We start from the raw sequence: 22,554 nt of genomic DNA, 5'->3' as shown, positions 1-22,554 counted from the left end.
CCTATTTTCGAAAATGAGGTATCGTTGGAAAGCTCTTGATGGCCCCTACAACATATCAAAATTTCAGCCCTCTAGCTATAATAGCGGCTGAGATATAGCGAAAACAAAATTTTGAGGTTATTCAAAATGGCGGACGGGGGGGTCGGGGGGTGGACTTGACCTCATAATCGGATTTCTTCAGGTCGATATTTAAACTTTGCCGTTTACCGCAAGTCTCTATCTATCACCGTTCTCTTGGAATTTAAGTTTATAATCCGGAGGGCCGGACGGCCGGACGGACGGCCGGAGGGCCGGCCGGAAAAAAAACTTATTTTTGGCGCATACGTTTTTTGGAATGTGGGGACCCTAATTCATGCTCATCCCAAGTTTGAGCCCGATCTGACGACTTTCGATTTTGCTCGGTACACAAAAGCTGTGTCTGAAAGAAACACAGCTAAAATTTACTAAAATTTTGGATTTTAATTTATTGATATATTTTTATATCATCAATTCATTAAATTAAAATTTGAATTAAATCAAAATTAAAATTATTTAATTATTTCCTGATTTTTTAACTTTTCCTTCATTTTATTTTTCCTCAAAATTTTCCAAGAAACTATGGGGTAGATTCTGATATAAATCTTTCGAGGGCTACATTGTAAAAACGGTTAAGTTGTTTCGGCATTTCGGAGCTCATACAAAGTTAGCCGGTTTTACAATGTAGCTCTCGCTTTTCTTTTTTTTTTCTTACAATTCGTCAGCTGGTATTCTGGGAAAAATTTTATAAGATTTTAACTTTTAATTTCTGTCATTTATCGGATTTTTGAAGAAAAATTACCTTTTCAGCGATCTTTAAAGATATTTCTGAATGTTTTCTGGAACAACAAATTCTTACTTTTTCTTTTACAAACCGACAAAAAAATGATTTCAAAAATTAAACTGTCAAAATCTTACAAAAACTTTTAAGTTAGAAAAGAAAAGAAATAAAATTTGATAGAATCTTTCAATTTTATTCTTTTCTGTAAATATTTATAGAATTAATTGAAATATTGGGATCGATTCTATTAAATTTTTTTCTAATCTTTTCTTGAAGGTCGTGAGTTATAAGATTTTTACTGTTCCAGGAATCTTTAAAAGGTAAATTGTGGTTATGAATTTCTAGAAATAAAATCTCTAGAAACCAATTTCTATAAATCTTTATCCGAATCTAATTTTGAGAAAAATTTAGGACGCATTTTTAAAAGAAACTCCTGAATTAAAGATTTGCCTTAACTAGAAAACTTTAAGGTTTACTTGATCACAGAATAGAACTCATTATAGGTTAAGCAAACAAATATGCAAAGAAATACGTTATTTTTCATAATTTTACGACCTTTTCCTCCCAAAGCTTAAACATTTTGTTTTTCCACAACTTTCCCATCCAAAAATAATAACTGAAAATTAAAATAAAACGATGTAAACAAAATTTTCAACTTACTGTTCACAATTTGGATCTTTCTCAGCAATTTTCTCCAATGCATTTATCTCAAGCTTGGCAGCTTCACGATATTTCTCCACGTTCTTGATGATCTTCAGTGCCATGCAGTGATCCCTAAAAATAGATTTTATATTTTAGCATTTTACAACCCCTCTCTCACATTTATGTGCAAAATACACGCGCGATAAAAGCAAAAATATATCCACATTATTTAATTAAATAGTTCATTAAAAAGTCACTACTATTGCTCCCAATGTTGCAATATTTCTGTATGAGAAAATTAAATAAATAGTTTTCTTTTTACAACAACAAATTATAATTTTTTTTTAATTTTCAATTTTTTTTTGCAACTTACATCTGCAAATCCTTGACCTTAACAACACGCCCAAAGGTTCCTTCACCGAGTGTGGCCAAAATTTTGTCTGAAAGAGAGAAATCACACGAATTAGTCCTCGTCTGTGCATTTTTATCTTCCCCAAATTTTTCCTCTTTTTGCATTTTTTTTTCATTGGGAAAAAGGGGATTTTTCTTTGCAAAAAATTCAACCAAAATTGAAATTTTTTTCAGGGGCATTTTCTCTATATGAAACCCACAATATTCCTTAATGGCTCTCTGATAAAAATACGCATAACATTGGCTCCATATTCCCCCCACAACCAAAATATTCTGTATCAAGGACATTGCAAATTTTTCTTTTCAAAATTTTCATTTCTCCACCTTGCCATCACTTTCTTTCTCTTTTCCCCCCTTTCTTTTAGGGGAAAATTGTGAAAATTATTTCTTGTAAAAAAAAAAACAAGAAATAGATGAAAATAAATAATAATTTTGTCTTGAAAATAGAAGAAAAAAAATTAACAAAAATTTCATGTTATATGTTTCAGGCACGAAATTCAAATTCACATTCCGTAAATATATCCCCAATGGTGAAATATAAATAAATTCTCTGTGACACCTTATGGGCCACATTTTCACTAAAAGCCATAACCTTGGTACTGTTTCTCTCTCGGTCTTTCCTCAAATGTTTACTAATAAAATTCATCTGTATTGGATTTAACGATCGCGCGTCGAGAAAAAAAAGGATTGGCAAAATGGAGAGATTGAAATTTTTTTGTGAAGTTAGCATTTATCATGTTCCTTCAATCTTTTATTTAATTTAATTAAAGAAAATCAAGATTTTCTTTAAAATATTTCAAAAGAAATTTAACATTGAAAATGAAATTGTACGATCAGCGATCTTGCCGATCTCAGAGTGGCAAAAATCTACAAAGTTTAAAGGAAAAAACGAGTTAATTTAATTAGGAAATGTGTTCAAATAAATGTGGAAATTAGAGCAAAAGATTGCGGCTTTGGTGACAAATGCTAACCTCTCAATAATTTCCCACATTGTGGACGCGTTTTCTGTTCCCATTGCATGGAGATTGTTGCAAAAACTTCAATGTTAACTGCGGGAGAGATTTTTTTTACTTAAATTTCATACTCTCTTCAAATTTTACTTCTTCAGAAACATGAGGATTCATTTTGTTCTAAATTTAGACGTTATGCTGGCAAAGAGAAAGAATTAATGAAAAAGAATGATCGCGATCTTGAAGTTTTTTTGCGCTCCTTCATTTATATCCAAGCAATGGGATCAGGGCATAAAAAAGGGGCATAAATGCAGTTTTATAGTTTGTTTTCACAAAATTGTCACGAACATCTGTTATGCAGAATGTCGCCGGTGTGATAAATCAAGTGTCCCTCCTTATCATCCCGGATCGATGGGGGTCTCGTGGCCTGCGTGTGCATCATCGTGTGATCATTTATCCGTGCGTTTCATCCCATCAAATAAAGCCCATGTTGTTCGCACATCCCGTTCCATGCAGTTGAAATTTTGCGCATCATCGCCCCATCAACACGTTGTTTTGCGTTTCATCCATCCACCATCATCATCCAGCCATTTGCCATTTGTGGGGGGGTGGTTGAAGATCACACACGTGGAGATCGGTCACAGCAAAATCATGCGTTTGGGGTTCCCACCGAGTGTGGTGCAATAAAGAGAGACAAAAAAGAGAAACATCACGCACATCGGATCCCCCAACGGAATGCAAATTGATCGCATCAATTGTTTTTTTTTCGTCATCACCCGAGAGATCATCATCATCATCAAACGTCAGGGGGGTTGCGTTGTTGTGCATGGATCAATGTAGTTGCGCCAGGTTGGGGATTTCAGTGGTTCAGTTGGTTGGGCACGTAAGTCAGGGGGAGGACACCCAAAAAGGCAGTTGAAGTGCGTGCGCAAGAAGTGCAGTTGTTGGCCCCAGTTGTTTGTTCACACCATCATAACACCATCAAGATCATCATCATCATCATCACATCATCAAGACCATCATCGACGAAGAGACACGAGAAAAATACGGTATCGATTTTCGGTAAGAAAATTAGTTTTTGGGACAAAGATATTCAAAGTTTGTTTTTTTTTTGGTAGTTTGCAGACTTCAAAATTAATTCATTGATCGAGCAGCACATTACAGCTAATATTTTATATTATGTTTTATATATAACTTTTTTTTAGAATAAAAAAAACAAAGGTAAATGCCATTTATAGCACTTTGGGAATTTTAATATTCTTTTACACAATTACAATTTTTTTTTAAATAAAATTTATTATTAGACAAAAAGGGACGGCAAAATAAAATGCGTGCACGATATTTCTTAGTTACAAGACTTAGTTTTTTTCATCTGTAAAACTTCGTTTACATAGCGGTTAAAATATGTTAAGAGGAAACATATCAAGGAATTAAAACAATAATAAAAAAGAAAGACAATTGAGTGATCATTTCCGCCTCAATTGTTACGCACATTTCTTTCATTTATAGACTTTTTTTTGTCTTAAAAGGAAAAGAAAAAGAACAAACAAATTAATGATTACACAGAAGCCAAGTCATAAATGCAACAATAAGATAAGAGATCACATTTTATTGCCCACGCTTTAATAAAAAAAAAACAGAAACAAATCTTTCAGTTTGCTTCTGTGAAGATCACAAATCTTATTCACAGACACACAATTCATCATTCGCACCAATTTTTTCCCACAAATTGGTAAAATATTTTCAATAAATGGGAAAAAGTTTTATCCTAAAAATTTCACTAATTTCTCATGGAGTTTTTTTCTCTTATTCTTCTGACTAAAAAAAAAGTAGAAATTGATAGCTTTACCACACTATCGCCTTCTTACTTTCTCCTACAGACATACCTCTTGGTTTTTTTTCCTTTAAAAGTGCTAAAAATACATTCAAAAAGGAAACCAAAAGAAAGGATTTTTTTTATTTGGAAATAAAGCAAAATTTAGAACAAAAACCTCATCAAACATTCATTTTGCAAATGCTCAAAAAAACGTTCTTGAGCAAATATAGCCTATCGACTAAAATTAATGTCACGCGCTATTTTCATCGTGATGATCACTTTCTGAGAAAATGCTAATGATTGGTAATTCTTAAGATCTCTATGAGGGAAAAAAAAAAGCCTTACGGTAAAACCATTAGAAATCGCTCAAAGAATGCATATCCCAAATTTATCACACACGCTGCTTAGAAGAAAAAAAAAACTTCCGCCTTGTCGAAAACATTCTTTGACACCTTCCTTACAAATAAGGCAATGTCCACCGATAGAGGCAATCAATAAAAAAATAATAATAATGAAAAATCAATTAGTATGAAAAATAGGTTGTCAATAAATCAGGCTGTGCGCTTTGAGATAGCGGATCAACAATATTCCAGTATTTCATGGTGAAAAGTCATAAATCTAAAATGAATTTTTCCCCCCAAAAGAAGACCTCAAATGGTGATCATTTAAGATCATTAGTATATTTCTCTGAATCACTTTGTAGGATAAATTCTACACAATCTTATCATTTAGCACCGTGGATTATATTGGCAGAAAAAAAACATTCATTCCCCTCCGCAAAAGGTCAAAGAAATATATGTCAAAGTATTTAAAATGACTTTTTTCCCGCAGAAATTTTTTTGTGTGCCTCATCTGTGCTCAAAATTATTTTCGCATTAATTTTTCACCTTCTCTCCATCCTAAAACACTATTTAGCTGACAACCCAGATGCCAAAGAGAGAATGATGTGAAAAAACATTCTTTTTTCGTATTGATGTGACAAATAAAATATTGAAAAACTATTAATTTATGAAATGTCTTTTTTGTCAATGTTAAATTTTTGTTTAGTATTGTCATTGGCAAAAAAAAATCATATTATTATTACAGTCATGGTATAAAACTTTTCTTTTTATTCCCCATCACCCAATGGTCATAAAAATCTCACTTGGAATTCCAAAGGGGAGAATATCTGATAGTTTTTTATTCAAGATTCGTTAAAAAGATAATCGGAGAATTTTTATGGACTTTTGCAGAAGTTTTCCATGGGGAATTCCTAAGAATTCTCAGTGGAATATTCTTCTAAGTTCTCTTTTAACACTTGGAGGATCGAGGTTTCTAACCTCAAAAGTTTAACCTTCGTTTTCTCCCAAAAGATAATATTTTTCCAAGTTTTCTTTCGACGATCTTAAAGTAATGGAACTTCCCTACATGTAGAAATTTAAAAATGCCGAATTGGCAACGGTGGTCAGCAAAATCCTCCAAGGGTTAAAAGAACATATATTTAGGAAATTTAATTTATTAATTTCCTAACAGAATTAGAGAAGAAACTTTACCGTAAAAATTGACGAATTGTACGATGAAAGACTTCCACGGAATTATAATAATTCCGAGGAAATGTCCAATGAAACTTCTACTGGAACATTAATTTTTTATTCAAAATATGTATCCTATAAAATTGATTTTTTTGTTAAAATTTCTTTCTTTTTTATAAAAAAGGAATCCAAAAAAATATTTCCCATTGAAGTAAAATTCTTTTCATTTTCAAAATTCTTTCAAAAACAACATATTTCATTAAAATTTAAATGAGTTTAGGAGAAATTCGCCGGAAATATCATACAAATGTCCCTAAATGAAGCGATTTTAAGGAAATAAACATAAAATCGCACAAAGATCAAACTTCATTTTTAAAATTCCGAATCTCTGCACATTTGTCTGTGGAATATATTTCCAAATTGAGACGATACGCGTTTTTTTTGCAATCTCCCATACGATTCTTTGTATTAATTAGAGTGATCGTTTGCGGCAGGCACAAAAAAAACGGCGAGTATTAATATTGCGGGTACAATAAAATAAGATTTACAATCCAAAAATTTCTCTCATTCACAATCACACGCCAAAATGTAGAAAAGATAAATTGAGGATTTAGCACACTCCACAGCATTTTTTTTTATTATTTATCTTTTGTGTGTCTTTTAGTGATAAATCATTCTTACGAAAGTCATGAGATTCTTCCTTGATCGCATAGATGGTATTGCCATGGAACTTTGGGTCTTATTGAGTGGCAAAATTGGCACTACTTGGAGGGTGGGATGCTCAGACAATTCACTAGCCTTTTGCATATGGCTGTGCTTCCTCTCTGTGTTGTTATTTATTTGATCATCCATCTCGTGGGATCTTCCGTACACATCGTCCAGTTGGGCATATTTCATGATTAAACTCTGAATTTCCTTGCGTCTGTTTTCACGCTCCGAATTATCCGACATGTCTGTGACGTTATTTTCCAAATCAAAGAATCTCTGTGTGGCGGATCGTTGGTACGCAGTTGCCCCGAGACTTTTGCGTCCTGTTGTTAAGGTCCTACTCGTTGTGGGGCGATCACTATCACCTAACCCATCAACTTTTGTTGTGAGATGCTTTCGATCACCGGGTGTATCACCTGTTCTCTTGTAGGACCTCACGGGGCGTTTCCTGAGTCCACTACCGCCATACAGGGAGTCATTGTTATTGATCTCCGAGTAGAGTGCATCAGGATCGTATTTTGACTTGAAGACATTCTCTTTGTCATACCTGCCGTCGTAGTACCCAAAATCACGTGATCTTGTTATAGGGTCTTGATATGCACTCCTATAGGAACTCTTGTACGTATCATAAATGGTATCTTTGTATCGACTACTGGCTCCAGTGTCCACATCAGCAGCTCTATTGCGAGTACGATAGTCAATGCCATTTCTGTCCGACAAGAGTCCCAAATCTCGCGATCTTGTCACATCACTGTCACTCCCATCGAGATATTTATTCCTATGTGATCTCCCACTCAATCGATACGGGGTACGTTCCTTTGCCTGCTGATGGCTCAGGTGACTACTACCCGTCAAAAGTGATCCATATTTGTCATGTGTCCCTCCAAGCACTGCCGATGTTGCACTCTTTGACAATGGGTTGAAGGTCAATGGACGATCAGGCTCCAACGTTTTCTCGCGATCTTCCTCCTCAGCCTTCTGCTGACGCTTCCTCTTTGCCACACGATCCAATATATCTGAATATTTATTTTCTAACCGTGATATTGTCGATTGTGTACTACTTTTCTCCAATTCCGCCACCGGTGTCTTTTCATGATCCTCCTCCTTGATCTACACACAAACATTTTGTTTTTTTTATTAAAAACAAAAAAAAAATTCTCTATGTGATATTATCACACAAGAAAGGAAAAGATCATACTACTTTGTGTATCGGTGAATCATCACGTTTCCCAAAAGTCTTCATTAGTGGTTTGTAGTACGATGACACAGGACTCAAGTTCTTCGAGTACCGACTGAGGCGATTAAGTGCAGAAAGTGATGATTTCCCTGATGAATCTGCATCGTAGTCTCTCTTCGATCCCTTTGTCGACATTTCACCACTCTTTGATGGACTCAAATCACTACGTGTATTGTACGTTGTGTAAAATCACGCGCGTGTACGATCACATAAAGGAATACAATTTCAGTGAACTTTCTTCGCTAAACAATGCTTTTTTTTTTGAAAAATCACAACAGAGTGAAAATTGCACAAAATGATTGTCAAGGCGAATGTGTCAGCATTTTATAAATATTCTAACACAAAGAAATATTACTTTTCAGGCAACTTTGTGGCACTTTGCACTGATTTTGTTTGCATTGCTGGCACAAAATATTAAAATTTACTTTAATTTTCTTCTAAATTGAAATTGATTGATAATGATCATGACGCTTTTTTCTTGAAGAATAAAAAGGAAATGATTCACTTTTACACGACGACACAACGCAGAATAGAACTTTCTGCTTCGACGAGAGAAAAGTGTGTGAAACACCTCTGAGAAAATTTTCTGTCTCACGCGTTATAATTACCCCAAGAGTTGAAGAGGAGTTCTTTTTAAAATGAAGTCAAGGTTGTATGGCGGGTGTTAAATTATATTTAACATTTTTCTCAATTTCTTTTTCATTTTCATTCGCACACGTCGTTTTTGCGCGTTCTTCCACAGAAAACACCTCACAAACTCATAATCATTTGCAAAGAAGCTCTGTTGTGGAGATTCCAGAGTGATCTTTATACAAAAAAAGGCATCTTCTTTGGGGTCAGTAGAACAGACAAATAAGTATGATTTTGAACAAGATACAAGTAATGTGCATTTCCCACAAAATACCGCATAATAGCGCAAGAAATTATTATGAAATTTTCTCATTCTTGAAGTTCTATCGGTGCAAATGCACAAAGTCTCATTGAGATAAGTGCACAAAAGAGAAATATTTTATATAATTGCATGGCAAATAGTTTGAAAGAAGTGTTACATGTTTATTGACCTCGCGGAAAACTCACTTGATCACACCGTATGATGTGATTTAAGATGAAATCAAGCAGAGATCATAAAACAAACTCCATCTTGCCATTTTTTTCCCTTTAACATCTCTCTCTCGATCTCTTCAAACTAGATATATGTATGCTTTATGCACATAATCTTATGACCATTTAATGGGATTCAGAAACCACTTTCACGATCACAACTGATGGGGTTTATTAAAATCTATGGCTATATAAAAAACTAGATTTAGGAGACACATAGGAAGACATGTTGTTTTGCAGAAGAAAATCCATGGACGATCAATTAGTAACCTCAAGTGATATTTTTATCAATCAATTTCAATTTTGCTTTTTTTCTCTCACTCCTATTGCACACACAACTTTTCACTGCGATCTTCATTTCTCTTTTAGCTGTGATCATTTTTTTTATCTTCTTCTTAACATGCCACCTTTACGATCGTGCACAAAAATGATCATCGATCGCAATCACTTTCTTCTCTTTCGTGATCATCCAGTGATGACCTATTGAATGATATGTGTATTTATGTTGAAAAATATTACCGAAGATCGCACTGTGATCGCATGACGATCACATAAGTATTTGAAATTTTTAAACGAAAATTTTTTTTGTGCAACTTTTTCCTCTGAATATTTTACCGTATTCCCGTGCTCAATGCCGCAGACCCCTTATCGGGCCTTTCACTAGGATTCCTGCGGAATCTCTGCAGCAAACTGTTGCAACTATCGGACAGCAATTGTGTCACACTAGACGTTGAACTTCGTGTATAGCGATGTCGTCTCGGCGCCGTCGTTTTATTTGTATCCATTGCCTCTGTGGATTCTGTCACCTTTGGCGCTTCGACTTTCTTCCCATCGATTTCCTCATCTTGCTCTTGATTTGTTGTCGATGATGAGGAAGATATTGAGGCCATTGTTAAATTTTTATCCTTGATTTTCTCCCACAATCACCAATGTCGCACAGAAATAAATTTTTTTTGTCTCTCAATCCTTCCTTTCTTTCTCTTAAATCTCACACAAATTTATTAGATTATTTTTCTTTTTTATCACACACATTGATTTATAACGATCAAATGGGGAGTCTTGCATACTTTTCACCCATCTGACGTCGATCACGTCGTGTTTGTGTGAGAATTTTAACTCCTCTTTCTCCCCCACGAAAACACCCCCTACAATGGGATTGAAGATCACAAACACTGTGTGGCAGACAGACGTAAAGAAAAATTTCCCACGCAGAGAATCTTAAATTAAATTTTGTCAAAAATATACCTCTTTTTCACATTCAGCTTTTCCCCATTCTACATAACGCGCTCGCGATCACTTCAACGCATCTCAATTTAAAATTGTCTCGTAGTCTACGGTGGGAAATGCCATTCGGATCAAATGATTTCCTCGTTCACAGATATTTTGCGCACTCAACAAAGAATCAAATCTGCGCGGTTTCTTCACGAAAAAGTAACATTGCAGAAGAATATAATGAAAAATGAGAATTTCCCTCTGTCTAATATAAATATAGGCTTATTTTCTTTTTCATTTTCCCTCCTCACGTAAACATTTTTAATACCAACACGAAATCTTCTCTTTTTTTTCCTCTTATTTGAAAAATCACAGATATTTTCCTTCCTCGCGCACTTTTGTGGTGGTTGTAAAAGAGGGTCCCACGCCAATTTTAATATACAACATTTAAGTATTTATTTGACAGTGTTGCTCTCGCCGTTGCACACACACATTCACATTTATATTTTATTTATAAAATTTTATAATAAATTTTCCTAAAAATATTTTCAATTTTCCTCCTAGCTCCCAAAAAATCTTCTTCCTCGCAGAATTCGTGGGGAGATTGAGCACCTTTTTTCCGTCGAGGAGTGGCGTCGTATTTTTACATTCACTCACAAATCATATTTTGATCTTTTTTCGCAATTTGCCGTCACCTTAAATTTTCCCATAAGTGTGGTATTTTCATATTTTTTTTCTTTTATGATTTATCGGTCGTTTAAATTTTGATTTTTTTGTCGTTTCGATATCACCCAGGAGACACTTGAGAAAATCTCATAAAAATTCATTGAGACTTTTTCTCAATGGACACATCACTTTTATTTTCATTTATGATCTTTCAAGCCATTTAATCACTCATACAGATCGCTTTTTTGTGATCACTCACAAGAAGAAAATTTTCATTTTCGCAAAAAGAATTTCTCTATCGATCGCGCAATTGAAAAGTTTTCACATTGAAGAGTGATGAAAATGCGAATGATCTTCTCTCTATTCTAGCCACCATACACTTGCGATCTTCACACATCATCCCATCGCCGGGGGGATATTCAACTAATTCAAATTTAAGCCACAGAATGTGTGACTTCATGGGAACATTGCGCGCGTGGTCCGTTTTCTTCTTTCCTGCTCACACTCCTCCTCCTCATGAGACTTTTCCCTACCCGAAAATTCACGGGCTGTGTTGCCCGATGTGAATTTTCCGTGATCTTCATTGTGTGTGATCGTTCATTTGAAAGTTAAGAAGAAAAAAAAATGCGTTCTAAACATAAAAAGAGAGACGGAAAATCATCTCAAATAATGGATAGGAGAGATCGTCTTTAGAGACAAACATCGCACGCACACGAGAAAACATTGGGTGCGGAAAAACTGGGGATTTTGCAGGGTGTATGTATATAATAATCTCTCCTCATTAAACCGATCATTCACGAACTTAAACCTGCGCATCGTTCAAATATCCATACCCATCGAGCTTGTATAAAATTTTACAATTCAAAGTGAGAGTGAAGGAGAAAAATATGAAGAGGAGAAATATAATGCTAAAAATAATCTTAGAGCATCGAAATGTGACTTAATAAAATGATACACACATCGCTTGTAAATTTATAGAGATTCATTTGAGAATCCGACATTGGTGGACGTAGAAGATTATCTATCGATCGAGCATGATCGTTTATCTCTGTCGATTGACAGATTTCTAGCACCCACAGGATTTAATTCCTACAATTTGTTTTTTTCCTTCAATCTGAGAATAAGAAGAAAAAAAATATCAAACACCCCCACAGAGAGATGTTATGGCGTCAATGTGAGAAATTTTCTCTCCCCGCGAGGATCACACTGCGTGATCGCACACGATCAATATAATACCTATTCTCCTCCGCATTTGAGTGCCAAATAATTCAGCGACTTTCAATTATTTAAGACTATATGCCAATCACACATTGGGTGCGATCTTATTTAATTTAAAACGCATCACAACATCTCGCAGTATATTTTCACAGCGACACCCTTCAAGTCGCATTCATTGTTCGTGCTTTGTGTGAAAGAAACACTTCACGAAAAAAAAAAGAAATAAAATTAAATGCGCTAACATTTTCAAGGTACAAAAGAGCAAAATTCATTTAGAAGGCAAAAAGAAGAATAAATTCAAATTATATTTCCTTCTTTTCTTTCTTTCCTCCCAAATGACTCTCTTTCATCAACGATACACAACAACACTGATAAATTACTTTCTTTCCGCCCACATTACAATTTATTCTCATTGAGTCTCTCTATCTCAAAACACAAAGTTGAAGATCATTTTGCGTCATGCATCAGACGTCTAGAATAAAAAAGACATTTTCATCGCAAAAAAAAATTGTATATAACATAGTGTAATACAAAAATAAATGCGATGAATTACATTTTGATATCAAAAAAAATCTAAAAATAAAATATTTAAGGAAGAGCATTGAGGGATAAAAAAAGTCTCAAAGTGAAGTGGGTGAAAATTTCCACTTTTTTCACAAAAATTTTCACAAAGAATCAATTGGCAAATCAAAAATAGATGACATTTATGTTTATTTTTCATCTATTTTTGATCATGTACGTCGTGAGATTCTCTCTCTTCTCCACTCGCTCTCTCTCTCTCTCTCTCTCTGGGAAATCTTTGTCTCATTGTGAAAATTTTCAGACTCTAGGAAGAACATTGCTCTGTGGTTGGATGGTAATTCTTCAAAATTAAACAACATGATCGTTGGTTTGTTCAATTTTATGTTCTTTTAAATGAAAACAGATATTTTTTCTTCTCTGCTTTTTAAAGTTTAAGAATAAACTTTTAATACAGAAAAGTTGGTTTTTTAAAATAATCAAAGAATGATTAAACTACATAATGATTAAAGAAAAATGAAAATTCTGTAATTTTGAAGTCTAAAGTCGAAGAAGGAAAACACAGAATTTCCACAAAAGTAAATTTCCCGCCAATTTGAGTAAATTATTTGTGAGACAACAAAGTCCAAGGAGCATGAAGGGTAAAGGAAAATATTGGGGTTCATCGTGAAAATAAACCAGATCACAGAGATCATTAAAACTTCTCTTGTGTGCAGGTCAACAGCAGAACACACAACTCGCATAATCCTATAAATAGAAATTCGTTTCACAAAGGTGACTTTATAAAACACAAGACTGAGAGGATTATCCTCCTTCATACATATTATGGACTTTGATTTCATCCCACAAAATTTATCCACCCCTGTACGATCGCCTTTGATCTTCATTATGATCACGCTTTTCTTCCACAAAATTACCTTTCCGCGCGGAAGCCACGTTTATGGCAAATAAAATAAATCACGTGAGAATTATAAATATGAAAATATATCGCTACTATGTTGTATATATGTAAATTTTTTCTTAAACATTTCCATTCACACGCACTTTTAATTCATAATACGCACAGTGTGTGCAATAAAAATTTGAGGATCACTGAGTATGATCATCATCAATTACATAAACACACAGCGTTGATGATGATGGTGGGAAAATTCGTGCAAATGATGGTTTGTGTCTCTGTGCCAAATATAATTTTGGCTTGACCCAAATTTGGAATGAACCACCATCACACACACACACCACATAAACATTTATGCTGCGGGGCATCAAAACAAATGCAAAATTCTTCCAAGAAACTGATGGACACAACAATCGAGCATAACACAGTACAAAATATTTCATACCGCAAAACAATGGCATCAAAAAATTGTGAAATAATCTCTGCATTTCACATCAGGAACCTCCAACACACACTTACAGTGAGGTGATTTTCCTTTTGATTAATTGCAAGATCGCACAGAAAATCATGCAAGAGGATCACACGTTGGTGTTTGTTATAAATTCATCAACTCTTGTTATGTCTCTCTTTCATCTTCGCATCACAAAATCTTTCACACATTCAGTTTTTTTTTTCTTGGCAAAAGCATTTTATTATTAGAAATGCATCAAAATTTTCACTTATTCTGCCATCAGTGATTGCACATTAAGAGACTTTTATTGCCAAATGGGCTGTTTTTTTGGCTCAAAGAAGTATAATAAAGCACACACGCGTGAATGAGCGATAGAAAAATTATTATATAGATTAGATCAATCAAATGTGAAAGCTTTCGGGCTACCTCATTGTCGAGACACGCTATGAAATCACTATCAAGGTGTAGATTCGGCGGAGGGATGTTCTGCGGTAGAGGGATGTTCTGTGGCAGGGAGATATTCTGCGATGGATGATTCGGTGGGCCACCTTCGTGTACCTGGGCAGGTGGATGAATTCCCGGGAGTGTCGTTGGTGGCGGTGGGAACCAAAGTTTGGGCTTTTGTTGCACATTTGGTGACTCAATGACAATATTTGCTTTTGAGGAGAAAACTGGTGGCGCCTGAGGTACAAAAGGAACTTTTGCAAGAGAATTCTGCTGCACAGCGGAACCTAATGCAAAAGGCACCTTCGTCCCCGGTGCCGTCTGATTGGGATGCGATTGTGCTTGTGAAACTGGAGGCGCCTGAACTGGAGGTGGCTGTTGAAAAAAGTTCGTTTTCGACGCTGATTGGGAGAGTTTAAAATTCCCCGGTACACGATGCGTGGTGTCCAACGGCGGTGCACCTGAAACTTGATTTCCTCTACTACCCACTTGCTCCAGTGGACGCTGAAAGAGATTTACCGTGGTGGATTCTTTGGGTATCTCATGCCCAGACAGTGTGGGAATGCTCGTTGCACCAGTTGCCACAGGTTGCGCGAATGAATGTGGTGGTTGCGACAAGAGATCCGTGTAGGAAATCTTTTTCCCAACACACTCACCACCACCATGTGGAGGCACTGCCGCCGCCGTGGTCTGGTGCGGCGATGACACTGGAGGTGGTGGCTGAACCAATGATTTATTCAGCACAGTCCCAAGATTTAAGAGTGACGCTATATTTTGATCCAATTTATCATCCAACTTTTCTGTTGTCGCCACACGATTCCCAGAATCCGCCGTTCTTACACTTGTCCCACCACCAATTCTCGCTGCCATCTCATTACCATGCGAATTTGGTGTGGCTTGGGGAGTCACACTGGCGACACTTGACGGTGGTGGTCCAGCTTTTTCACCTTTGCTGCCACCGCTACTGCTGCTGCTGCCTCCCGTGGTTTGGAATGCCGATGGCAATTGACCGTTTATCGGGATGTGGATACTTGAGATTTTTGTAAATGGCGGATAATTGATCACAACCTTATTGGGTTGCGGTATATTTTGCTTTATGAAGAAATTGTCAGCACACGTTGGTTGTGCACCTCCTCCTCCTCCCCCATTTGCACATCCAGCCGTACCACCACCACCACTTTTCCTCAGCAATAGATCATTGTTTCGCAGTACCATACGATTAGATGAGCTTATATCCCCAGCGGACATATAATCATTCCACAGCGGGGACGTTGCCGCCGTGACAGCAGCTGCAAATTGTTGATAAGTTGATTCGGACTTTGGTGGCGGTGGGGGTGCTTGACCTTTGGCACCGCCTAAACCATCGGCCCTCTTGCCAAAGACACACGAACTCGAGGTACTCTTCATAAGGCACCTCGCTGGCAATTGCTTGTCCGTCAACTCTGTCACTTTCACAGATGGCATTTGACTTGTTATACAACTATTTGAGGAACTTTTGCTCAAAATCGGCTGCCGTGGTTGCCGGGCACCCGTGGAAAGCCACGGGAGATTCATCTTACTATTGACATAGCTCCGTGGGCCATATGTCGGCACATTCCCCCCATGCGATATTGGTACATTGGTATATGAGATACTCTTGGAAATTGGATTAAATTGTTCCGTACTCTTTGTGGTTTCCTGCTTCACCGTTGGGTATTGCGGTTGACTCTCGTGACAAACTAATTTATACAAATCTTCCTTGGAGAGATTACGCAGATTTGCTGCTTCCCTATCGAGGTGGGAGTGTGAAAAGTTCTTGCGTAATTGATAGCCACCAATTGATTTTTCTGCTTTCTTTGGTTGATTGAAGAAATTCGACATTGTTGTACTTGATGTAGCCGCCGGCGTTGTACCGGTAAATGTACCAACAGACGTACAAACAGGTGAACAAACAGATGTCCCAGTAGACGTACCCGTACATACGCCAACAGAACGTAAATCATCTTTTGAACCACTTATAATTTTATCATAATTCCACCCTATTTTGCATTTACTCGCATTGCGACTATTTACATTTTCACTCCAGAAATCATTTAGTACCCTCTTCCCTGTTGTATTCCCCTGTGGGCTACCACCGTAGGTGAAGGCAGTTGATGAAATTGACTTTTGTATGCCCTTCTGAAAGACTGCAGGTGGTTCGTGAATATCTTTGGATGCTTGCTGGTGATACATTCCCCCCGTAATAGGGTATTGTGGCTTAAAAACTGGGATTTGTGAACTAGATGTACTTCGACTTATTTTATTTGATTGCGGCGCACAACCCCCGTTGAATGTATTTGGATAACCAAAAGCTTCGGGTCTCTTACCAAAGGTTGCACCAAAATTACCACCACCATTGCTATTCATAATACTGTGATAGGAGTTTGATTTAGAAAGTTTAGCATTCTTCACATCATCATTGTACGACGGGTTAGCATAGAATGGTGTTGTGTACACCGCATCTTGCCTGACACTCTGTGTACTTCCATACCCACTACTGCTACCGTACATTGTCTTCGTGTCTAGATCATTGTAGCTGGGTAAGCTCTTCAAATAGTTATTCATATAATCAATTTCCGCATTGTACATGTCGCAATTTCTCAGTGATGTTCCCGCCGAACCGGGTGGTGTTGTTAAATCAATCAAATCATCATCATCCTCATAATCCGTTGCATTGACAATGGTTATGGGTGAACTCGATGCAATTGGTACACCATCGATAATGACAACCTTGCTGTTCTTTCGTACCCCACTTAAATTCCCTACATTACTACTATTACCACAGTTTTGATTGCTGCTATCACAATATTTAACTTGACTCATTGGCACTGTACTCGCTACAAGGGGTGCCGTTGAACACACCGTCGTAGCCCCTGACACCACATCCATCGTTGGATACATCATTACACCCAATTGATTCTCACAATAATCCGCCAAATCGTACGTTGACATTCGATTGTCTGTCTGCAAGAAATTACATTGCCACAAATATATTTTTGTAATTCCATCCTCCAGTCTTTTGGTCACAAAACAAATTTTCAATTCAAGAATTAAAAAAAAACCGTCACTCTTGAAGAAAACCAAAAAGGAGAGTGAGAAAAAAAGGTGAAAAATATATCGCAACAACTTGCAACAAAACAAGCATGTGGAAAATTTTTTCGATCAAACTTGAAGATTTTTCTCAATCATTTTTGTCATACCCCCTTCTTTTCTTCACGCACGGAGGAGGCAAAATATATATGAGAGTGAATCGAATGAGATGGAAATAGCACGAGAGAGTCCTCTTATCTCTCCTCACACTCTGGTGTGTAACTCAAAATAGCCTCATAGTTTTTTTTTGGCATTGTCTTTTGCGTGATGAAGAGACACATTAAAGAGTTTTTGAGCAACAACAGAAATATAGAAAAAAAATTGAACTTTAAAAAAAAAAAACTGACAGAAACTTCTTAACGCAAATCTCTCTACAAAAATATGAAACACTGAATGACGGGATTCACCAGGAATAATACGCCAAATGAACGTGAAAAGAAAATTCTCACAGAAAATGTGAAAATAAATTGAAACTTGTATGATCGTGCCCAAAATGAAATATAACGTAAAATTGGTTGGAAAAATCTTCAAATATGCATTTAGTGACGTTTTTTTCATGGACTTTAGCAAAAGAAGAGAAAAACGTATAAAATCCACAAATAGAAACCTTTGTAAGTTTGAGCGGTGCGTCAGGTATATCCACTGCTTTCTTTATAATAATCTTCCTCGTACTCCCGTCTTGCTTGCGAATCGTGATCTTCTTTATCACGTACTTTCTCAATTTATGCTGTGGCTTCACGTCCTCACTGGCAGCTTCATCCTCCTCAACACCATTCGCATGGGTTTCACCATTTGTCACAGCTTCGTCACCCTTTTGCTGCCCACAGTCACCCTCCTCTTTGTGGTGCTTATGGTGATGATGATGGTGCCTATGGTGGTGCTTCTTATCCTTCCCACCGTGATGCTTGTGCGCCTTCTGCTCCCCAACACCGTTCACCACAACCAACGGAGACACTGAGGTTGATGTTGTTCCACTAGCACAGGATGAATTTGAAGATTTTCGATTCGTTTGCTTCGGCACTTGAAGCGTACTGACGCCATCCATCGGCATCTGTACGCCCGCCAAATTGTTGGCATTGGCGATCGCCGACGACGGTGCCGACGCTGGCAGTGATGGTGATCGAGCTTTAATCGTGCCCGGTGGTGTTGGCTGCCTCAGCTGAGGTGTCACAATCACCACAGACTCTTGGGATTCCACTGGTAGCAGTCGTGGCCCATCAGGATTAAGACATGGTTGGGAGTGACAGCAGAAGAGAGCATTTCGCGGTGTACACTTTGTTGTTCCTTCATCACAACCAGTTGAATGCATAGTTCGTCCCAAATGTTTGCACAAAACTTTCCTTTTTTTTTCTCCAAAAAAATTATTCTTCCTTACAGAAAATTCACTTCACTTTTTTTTTTATCAATTGTCAAGAGTTCTAGCACATTTTCTTATTCTTTTCAAATCTTTCTTTTTCTCACTCCTTTTATTTTTTGGTGATATCTCACTCTAAGTAGCTGCGCTCTTCATGAGAAAACTCTTGACTCTCTAAACACCACCCTAAATTATAACCCAAAATAATCATTTATTAAAGATCTCCTTTTCATGTACAAAACCGACGAAATGTGCCCTGATTGAAAGATAAATTTATTGCATCGTCTTTATCATCATCCACTTCATTTGCTCACGCCCCTTTGATGGGCTTAAGCACATCATCTTACTACGCGCGCGATCACACTTGAGAGGAAAGGAGATTTACAAGATCAAACTTCCCTCATATAGAGCCTACATAGAATAATTCTAAACCACAAATTTCCACACACAAACACGCATAGCTCCCTCCTCCACATTTTCCACACCTCCTGCACTTCAATCCCCCAACTCCCTTGTGTTGGATTTTATACAAATCTAAATTTGTAGCACATTTACATCAACACACACATATTGTGTGCTTTTAAAAGCTAAAAATATATTATGATTGGGAGGAGGATATGTATACATTATATACATAATACAGTTCTATATAAACTGTTTTATAAAATTTACGTGAAAATACACAACTAACGAGGGTGGGAGGAGGAGGCACAAAAATTCTATGTAGGTATAAAAAGAACCAAGGATTTTTCCATGTAGCAAAAAAAAGTGAAAAACACCATGATCTTCAATCGATCGTTTTGGCAGGAAAAAAATCACACAAGCATGAGATCAGGAAGAGATTTTATGTAACAAACTGTTTTTTTTTTCTAAACAAAAATGCTTCTTTGAAATAAATAAAAAAAATAATGCTGGTAGCACTCTTGTAAACTACAAAGTATGTATTATGTGTGCTAACATGGGCAGCATTATGGACTTTCAGTGAGTACTCACGGTGTGATTTGTGAAGTACAGGAGTGAGTCATTTCTAGAATTCTTGTTTTTATTTTCAACTTTATAATCTTAGGAAGGTAATGCTCAATTTACGGTCCACGTGGAATTGACTTTTCATGATCTTTGATCTCAACTTTTAGGTGAAAGAAAATTCATGAAATTCATAGGAATTCAAAAATAAAATTGAAGGTATCACAATATTTATTTTTAATTTTAAAAATCTTTTACGATCTGTTCTGTAGATCAGTTAAAATTTGACTTTAAAACTTTCATTTTTTTTTCTTTTTGTAAATATTTCAGCAATTCCACCCCAATATTTGAAATATAATTTTTAAAAGAAAAGAAAAGAAAGATAGTTTTGCTGAAATGTTATGATCATGTAAATATTCCTTTAATCAATGATTTGTTTTCATTTCAAGATGTTCAAAGAACTTTTTGCAAATTCATGCTCCAAAATCGTCTAAATAAATAAATTATTAACCACTATTCATAAAATTCGCAGAAAAAATTGTGAAATTGTTCTTTTAACCAAATCATTTTGACTTTTATGAAAAGAATAACATCTTATGCACTCAAATTCAGCAAAGAAATTTTTCCGAGTGTACTAAATTGTAATCTAAATTAAAGATTTGAGCTTTTTGTCTATTCTAGATAGGTAATGTAAATCTCCTTTTCTTTCTTAGATTTTCGAAGCTTTTTGATCAATATTCTTGAGTAAAAATTTATTCATTTTTCCAATAAATTTTCAAGCTAAAAAATATTTTGATAATCTCTAAACTTACTAAAACGATCATTAAATCATATTTCTTTTCATTTACTTATAGCTCAAGCCTAAAAACCTTCATAGTAAATCAAATAAAGAATTTTTATTTAAAGTGTAATTGATCAAGGGATGTGTATAAAGGCAATCTTAATGGCAATCGATTGAAATTGCATTTCAGAGGTGGAATCTAAATACGAGTGCCACTGCAGACAATAACCTCTTAAAATGGGACCATGCATGTAGCCGAATTAAAAAAAAAAGAAATTGATTTGCATCCAAAAAGAAATCATCAATCACAGGGATCAAATTTAAATCAATGACGCAGAAGCAATGCAATAAAAATTTCTTTCAGCAACTAAAACAAAATCTCTCTCCCATCTACATAATGTAATAAAATGCCCTCCCCTTGTGAAAAATCTACATGTACACTACCCTAAAAAAGTTTCCGGGCAAGGAAAAATGGGGTATTTTTGAAGGCAAATTTCAAGTGGCTATATCTCCGGCTGTGGTCAACCGATTTTCAAAAATTTATTAGTTTTGGAAAGGTACATTTCTCACCTTTCCAAAACTGGCAAATTTTTGAAAATCGGTTAACCCGTTATTTATTGGCAGCCATTTTGGTAAAGCTAGGAAAAAGCTTATTTTTCACGATTTCACAAATTTTTACTTTGACCTCTTGCATCTCGGCCGCTAGTGCACCGATTTTGATGAATAGATAGTCGTTGGAAAGGTAATTTAATTCCCTTTCCAGATCTGCTAAATTTTTGAAAATCGGTCAAGCGGTTCGGTTGTAAGAGTCATTCTATTGAACTATAGTGAAAAAATACACTTTTGACTATATCTCAGCTTAGGGTTGACCGATTTGGACAAACTCGGATTCAAATGGTAGCTAATAATGCCCTCTAACTTTTAAAAAAAAATTCATCCCGATCCGTCACGTGGTTCTTTTTTAATGTTTTTTTATGTGACCCCCTTATGTTACAAAAAGTGTATCCTAACTTCATTCGCTTCCCAGATTTTTTTATAAGTTACACCTGGCTCAAATTTCATCAGAATTAATAGTAGATATTATCATCTAACTTTTAAAAAAAATTTCACTCAAATCCATCAAGGGGTTCTCCTGTAATGTCAATTTTTGTGAAGCCATGACCCCTTTTTGCTTTAAAAGTTGTCATTTTGACTTAAGCAACCCATGAACTCTTGAGCGTGATTTGACTGTTAATCCTTGTTAAATCGTCTTAAAAATGTTAGTAAAGATGTCCTGGATCTTATTTTGATTTGTTATCCCCATTTAATGAAAAAAAAAATTTGACGATTTTTCGCCCAAAATCTTAATATTACCAACCTCAAGAGCCACAATATGAGTATTAGCAGATTTCAAGTTAGGAATTTATTATTTTTATTTAGAATCAAATCCCATTGGCATAACAATATAAAAGAAGGTCAAGGATGTTTGTACAAATATTTTAAATACAATTTGAGTCATGATTTAGTGGGGGGAGGGGGGGTATAACAGGTAAAAGACAAAAATCGCGCATTGCTTCACAAAAATTGACATTACAGGAGAACCCCTTGATGGATTTGAGTGAAATTTTTTTTAAAAGTTAGATGATAATATCTACTATTAATTCTGATGAAATTTGAGCCAGGTGTAACTTATAAAAAAATCTGGGAAGCGAATCAAGTTAGGGTACACTTTTTATAACATAAGGGGGTCACATAAAAAAACAAGTACTCTGCGTTGATACCACTGCTT

The 22,554-nt window shown here is 35.9% G+C and overlaps 3 protein-coding genes across 7 annotated transcripts in view; 2 read left to right on the top strand and 1 right to left on the bottom strand.

The window, feature by feature from the left end:
- The window catches only part of LOC129797430 (uncharacterized), a 35,717-nt gene that overhangs the window by 8,616 nt on the left and 4,547 nt on the right, over positions 1–22,554 (bottom strand). For all 3 annotated transcript variants that reach the window (XM_055839973.1, XM_055839976.1, XM_055839977.1), the window contains exons 2-6: positions 18,296–19,228; positions 14,563–17,562; positions 3,148–3,226; positions 1,812–1,878; positions 1,457–1,570 (exon numbers count right to left, since the gene is read on the bottom strand). In XM_055839973.1, coding sequence (XP_055695948.1) covers positions 1,457–1,570; positions 1,812–1,878; positions 3,148–3,226; positions 14,563–17,562; positions 18,296–18,997 — 3,962 coding nt within the window. In that variant the 5' untranslated portion in view covers positions 18,998–19,228. The remainder of the gene's footprint in view (positions 1–1,456; positions 1,571–1,811; positions 1,879–3,147; positions 3,227–14,562; positions 17,563–18,295; positions 19,229–22,554) is intronic.
- The window catches only part of LOC129797635 (cytochrome P450 6A1-like), a 690,618-nt gene extending 668,064 nt beyond the window's left edge, over positions 1–22,554 (top strand). For all 3 annotated transcript variants that reach the window (XM_055840403.1, XM_055840402.1, XM_055840405.1), the window contains exon 3: positions 22,488–22,554. The gene's annotated coding sequence lies outside the window, so the exon portion shown is untranslated. The remainder of the gene's footprint in view (positions 1–22,487) is intronic.
- The window catches only part of LOC129797630 (cytochrome P450 6a9-like), a 667,408-nt gene extending 644,854 nt beyond the window's left edge, over positions 1–22,554 (top strand). Inside the window, exon 4 of the mRNA XM_055840398.1 lies at positions 22,510–22,554. The gene's annotated coding sequence lies outside the window, so the exon portion shown is untranslated. The remainder of the gene's footprint in view (positions 1–22,509) is intronic.

The sequence above is a fragment of the Lutzomyia longipalpis genome, chromosome 1 (assembly GCF_024334085.1).
Source record: "Lutzomyia longipalpis isolate SR_M1_2022 chromosome 1, ASM2433408v1".
NCBI classification, from domain to species: Eukaryota; Metazoa; Arthropoda; class Insecta; order Diptera; family Psychodidae; genus Lutzomyia; species Lutzomyia longipalpis.
The sequence above is the reverse complement of the archived record's forward strand: the minus strand, read 5'-3'. Positions and strand labels throughout refer to the sequence as shown.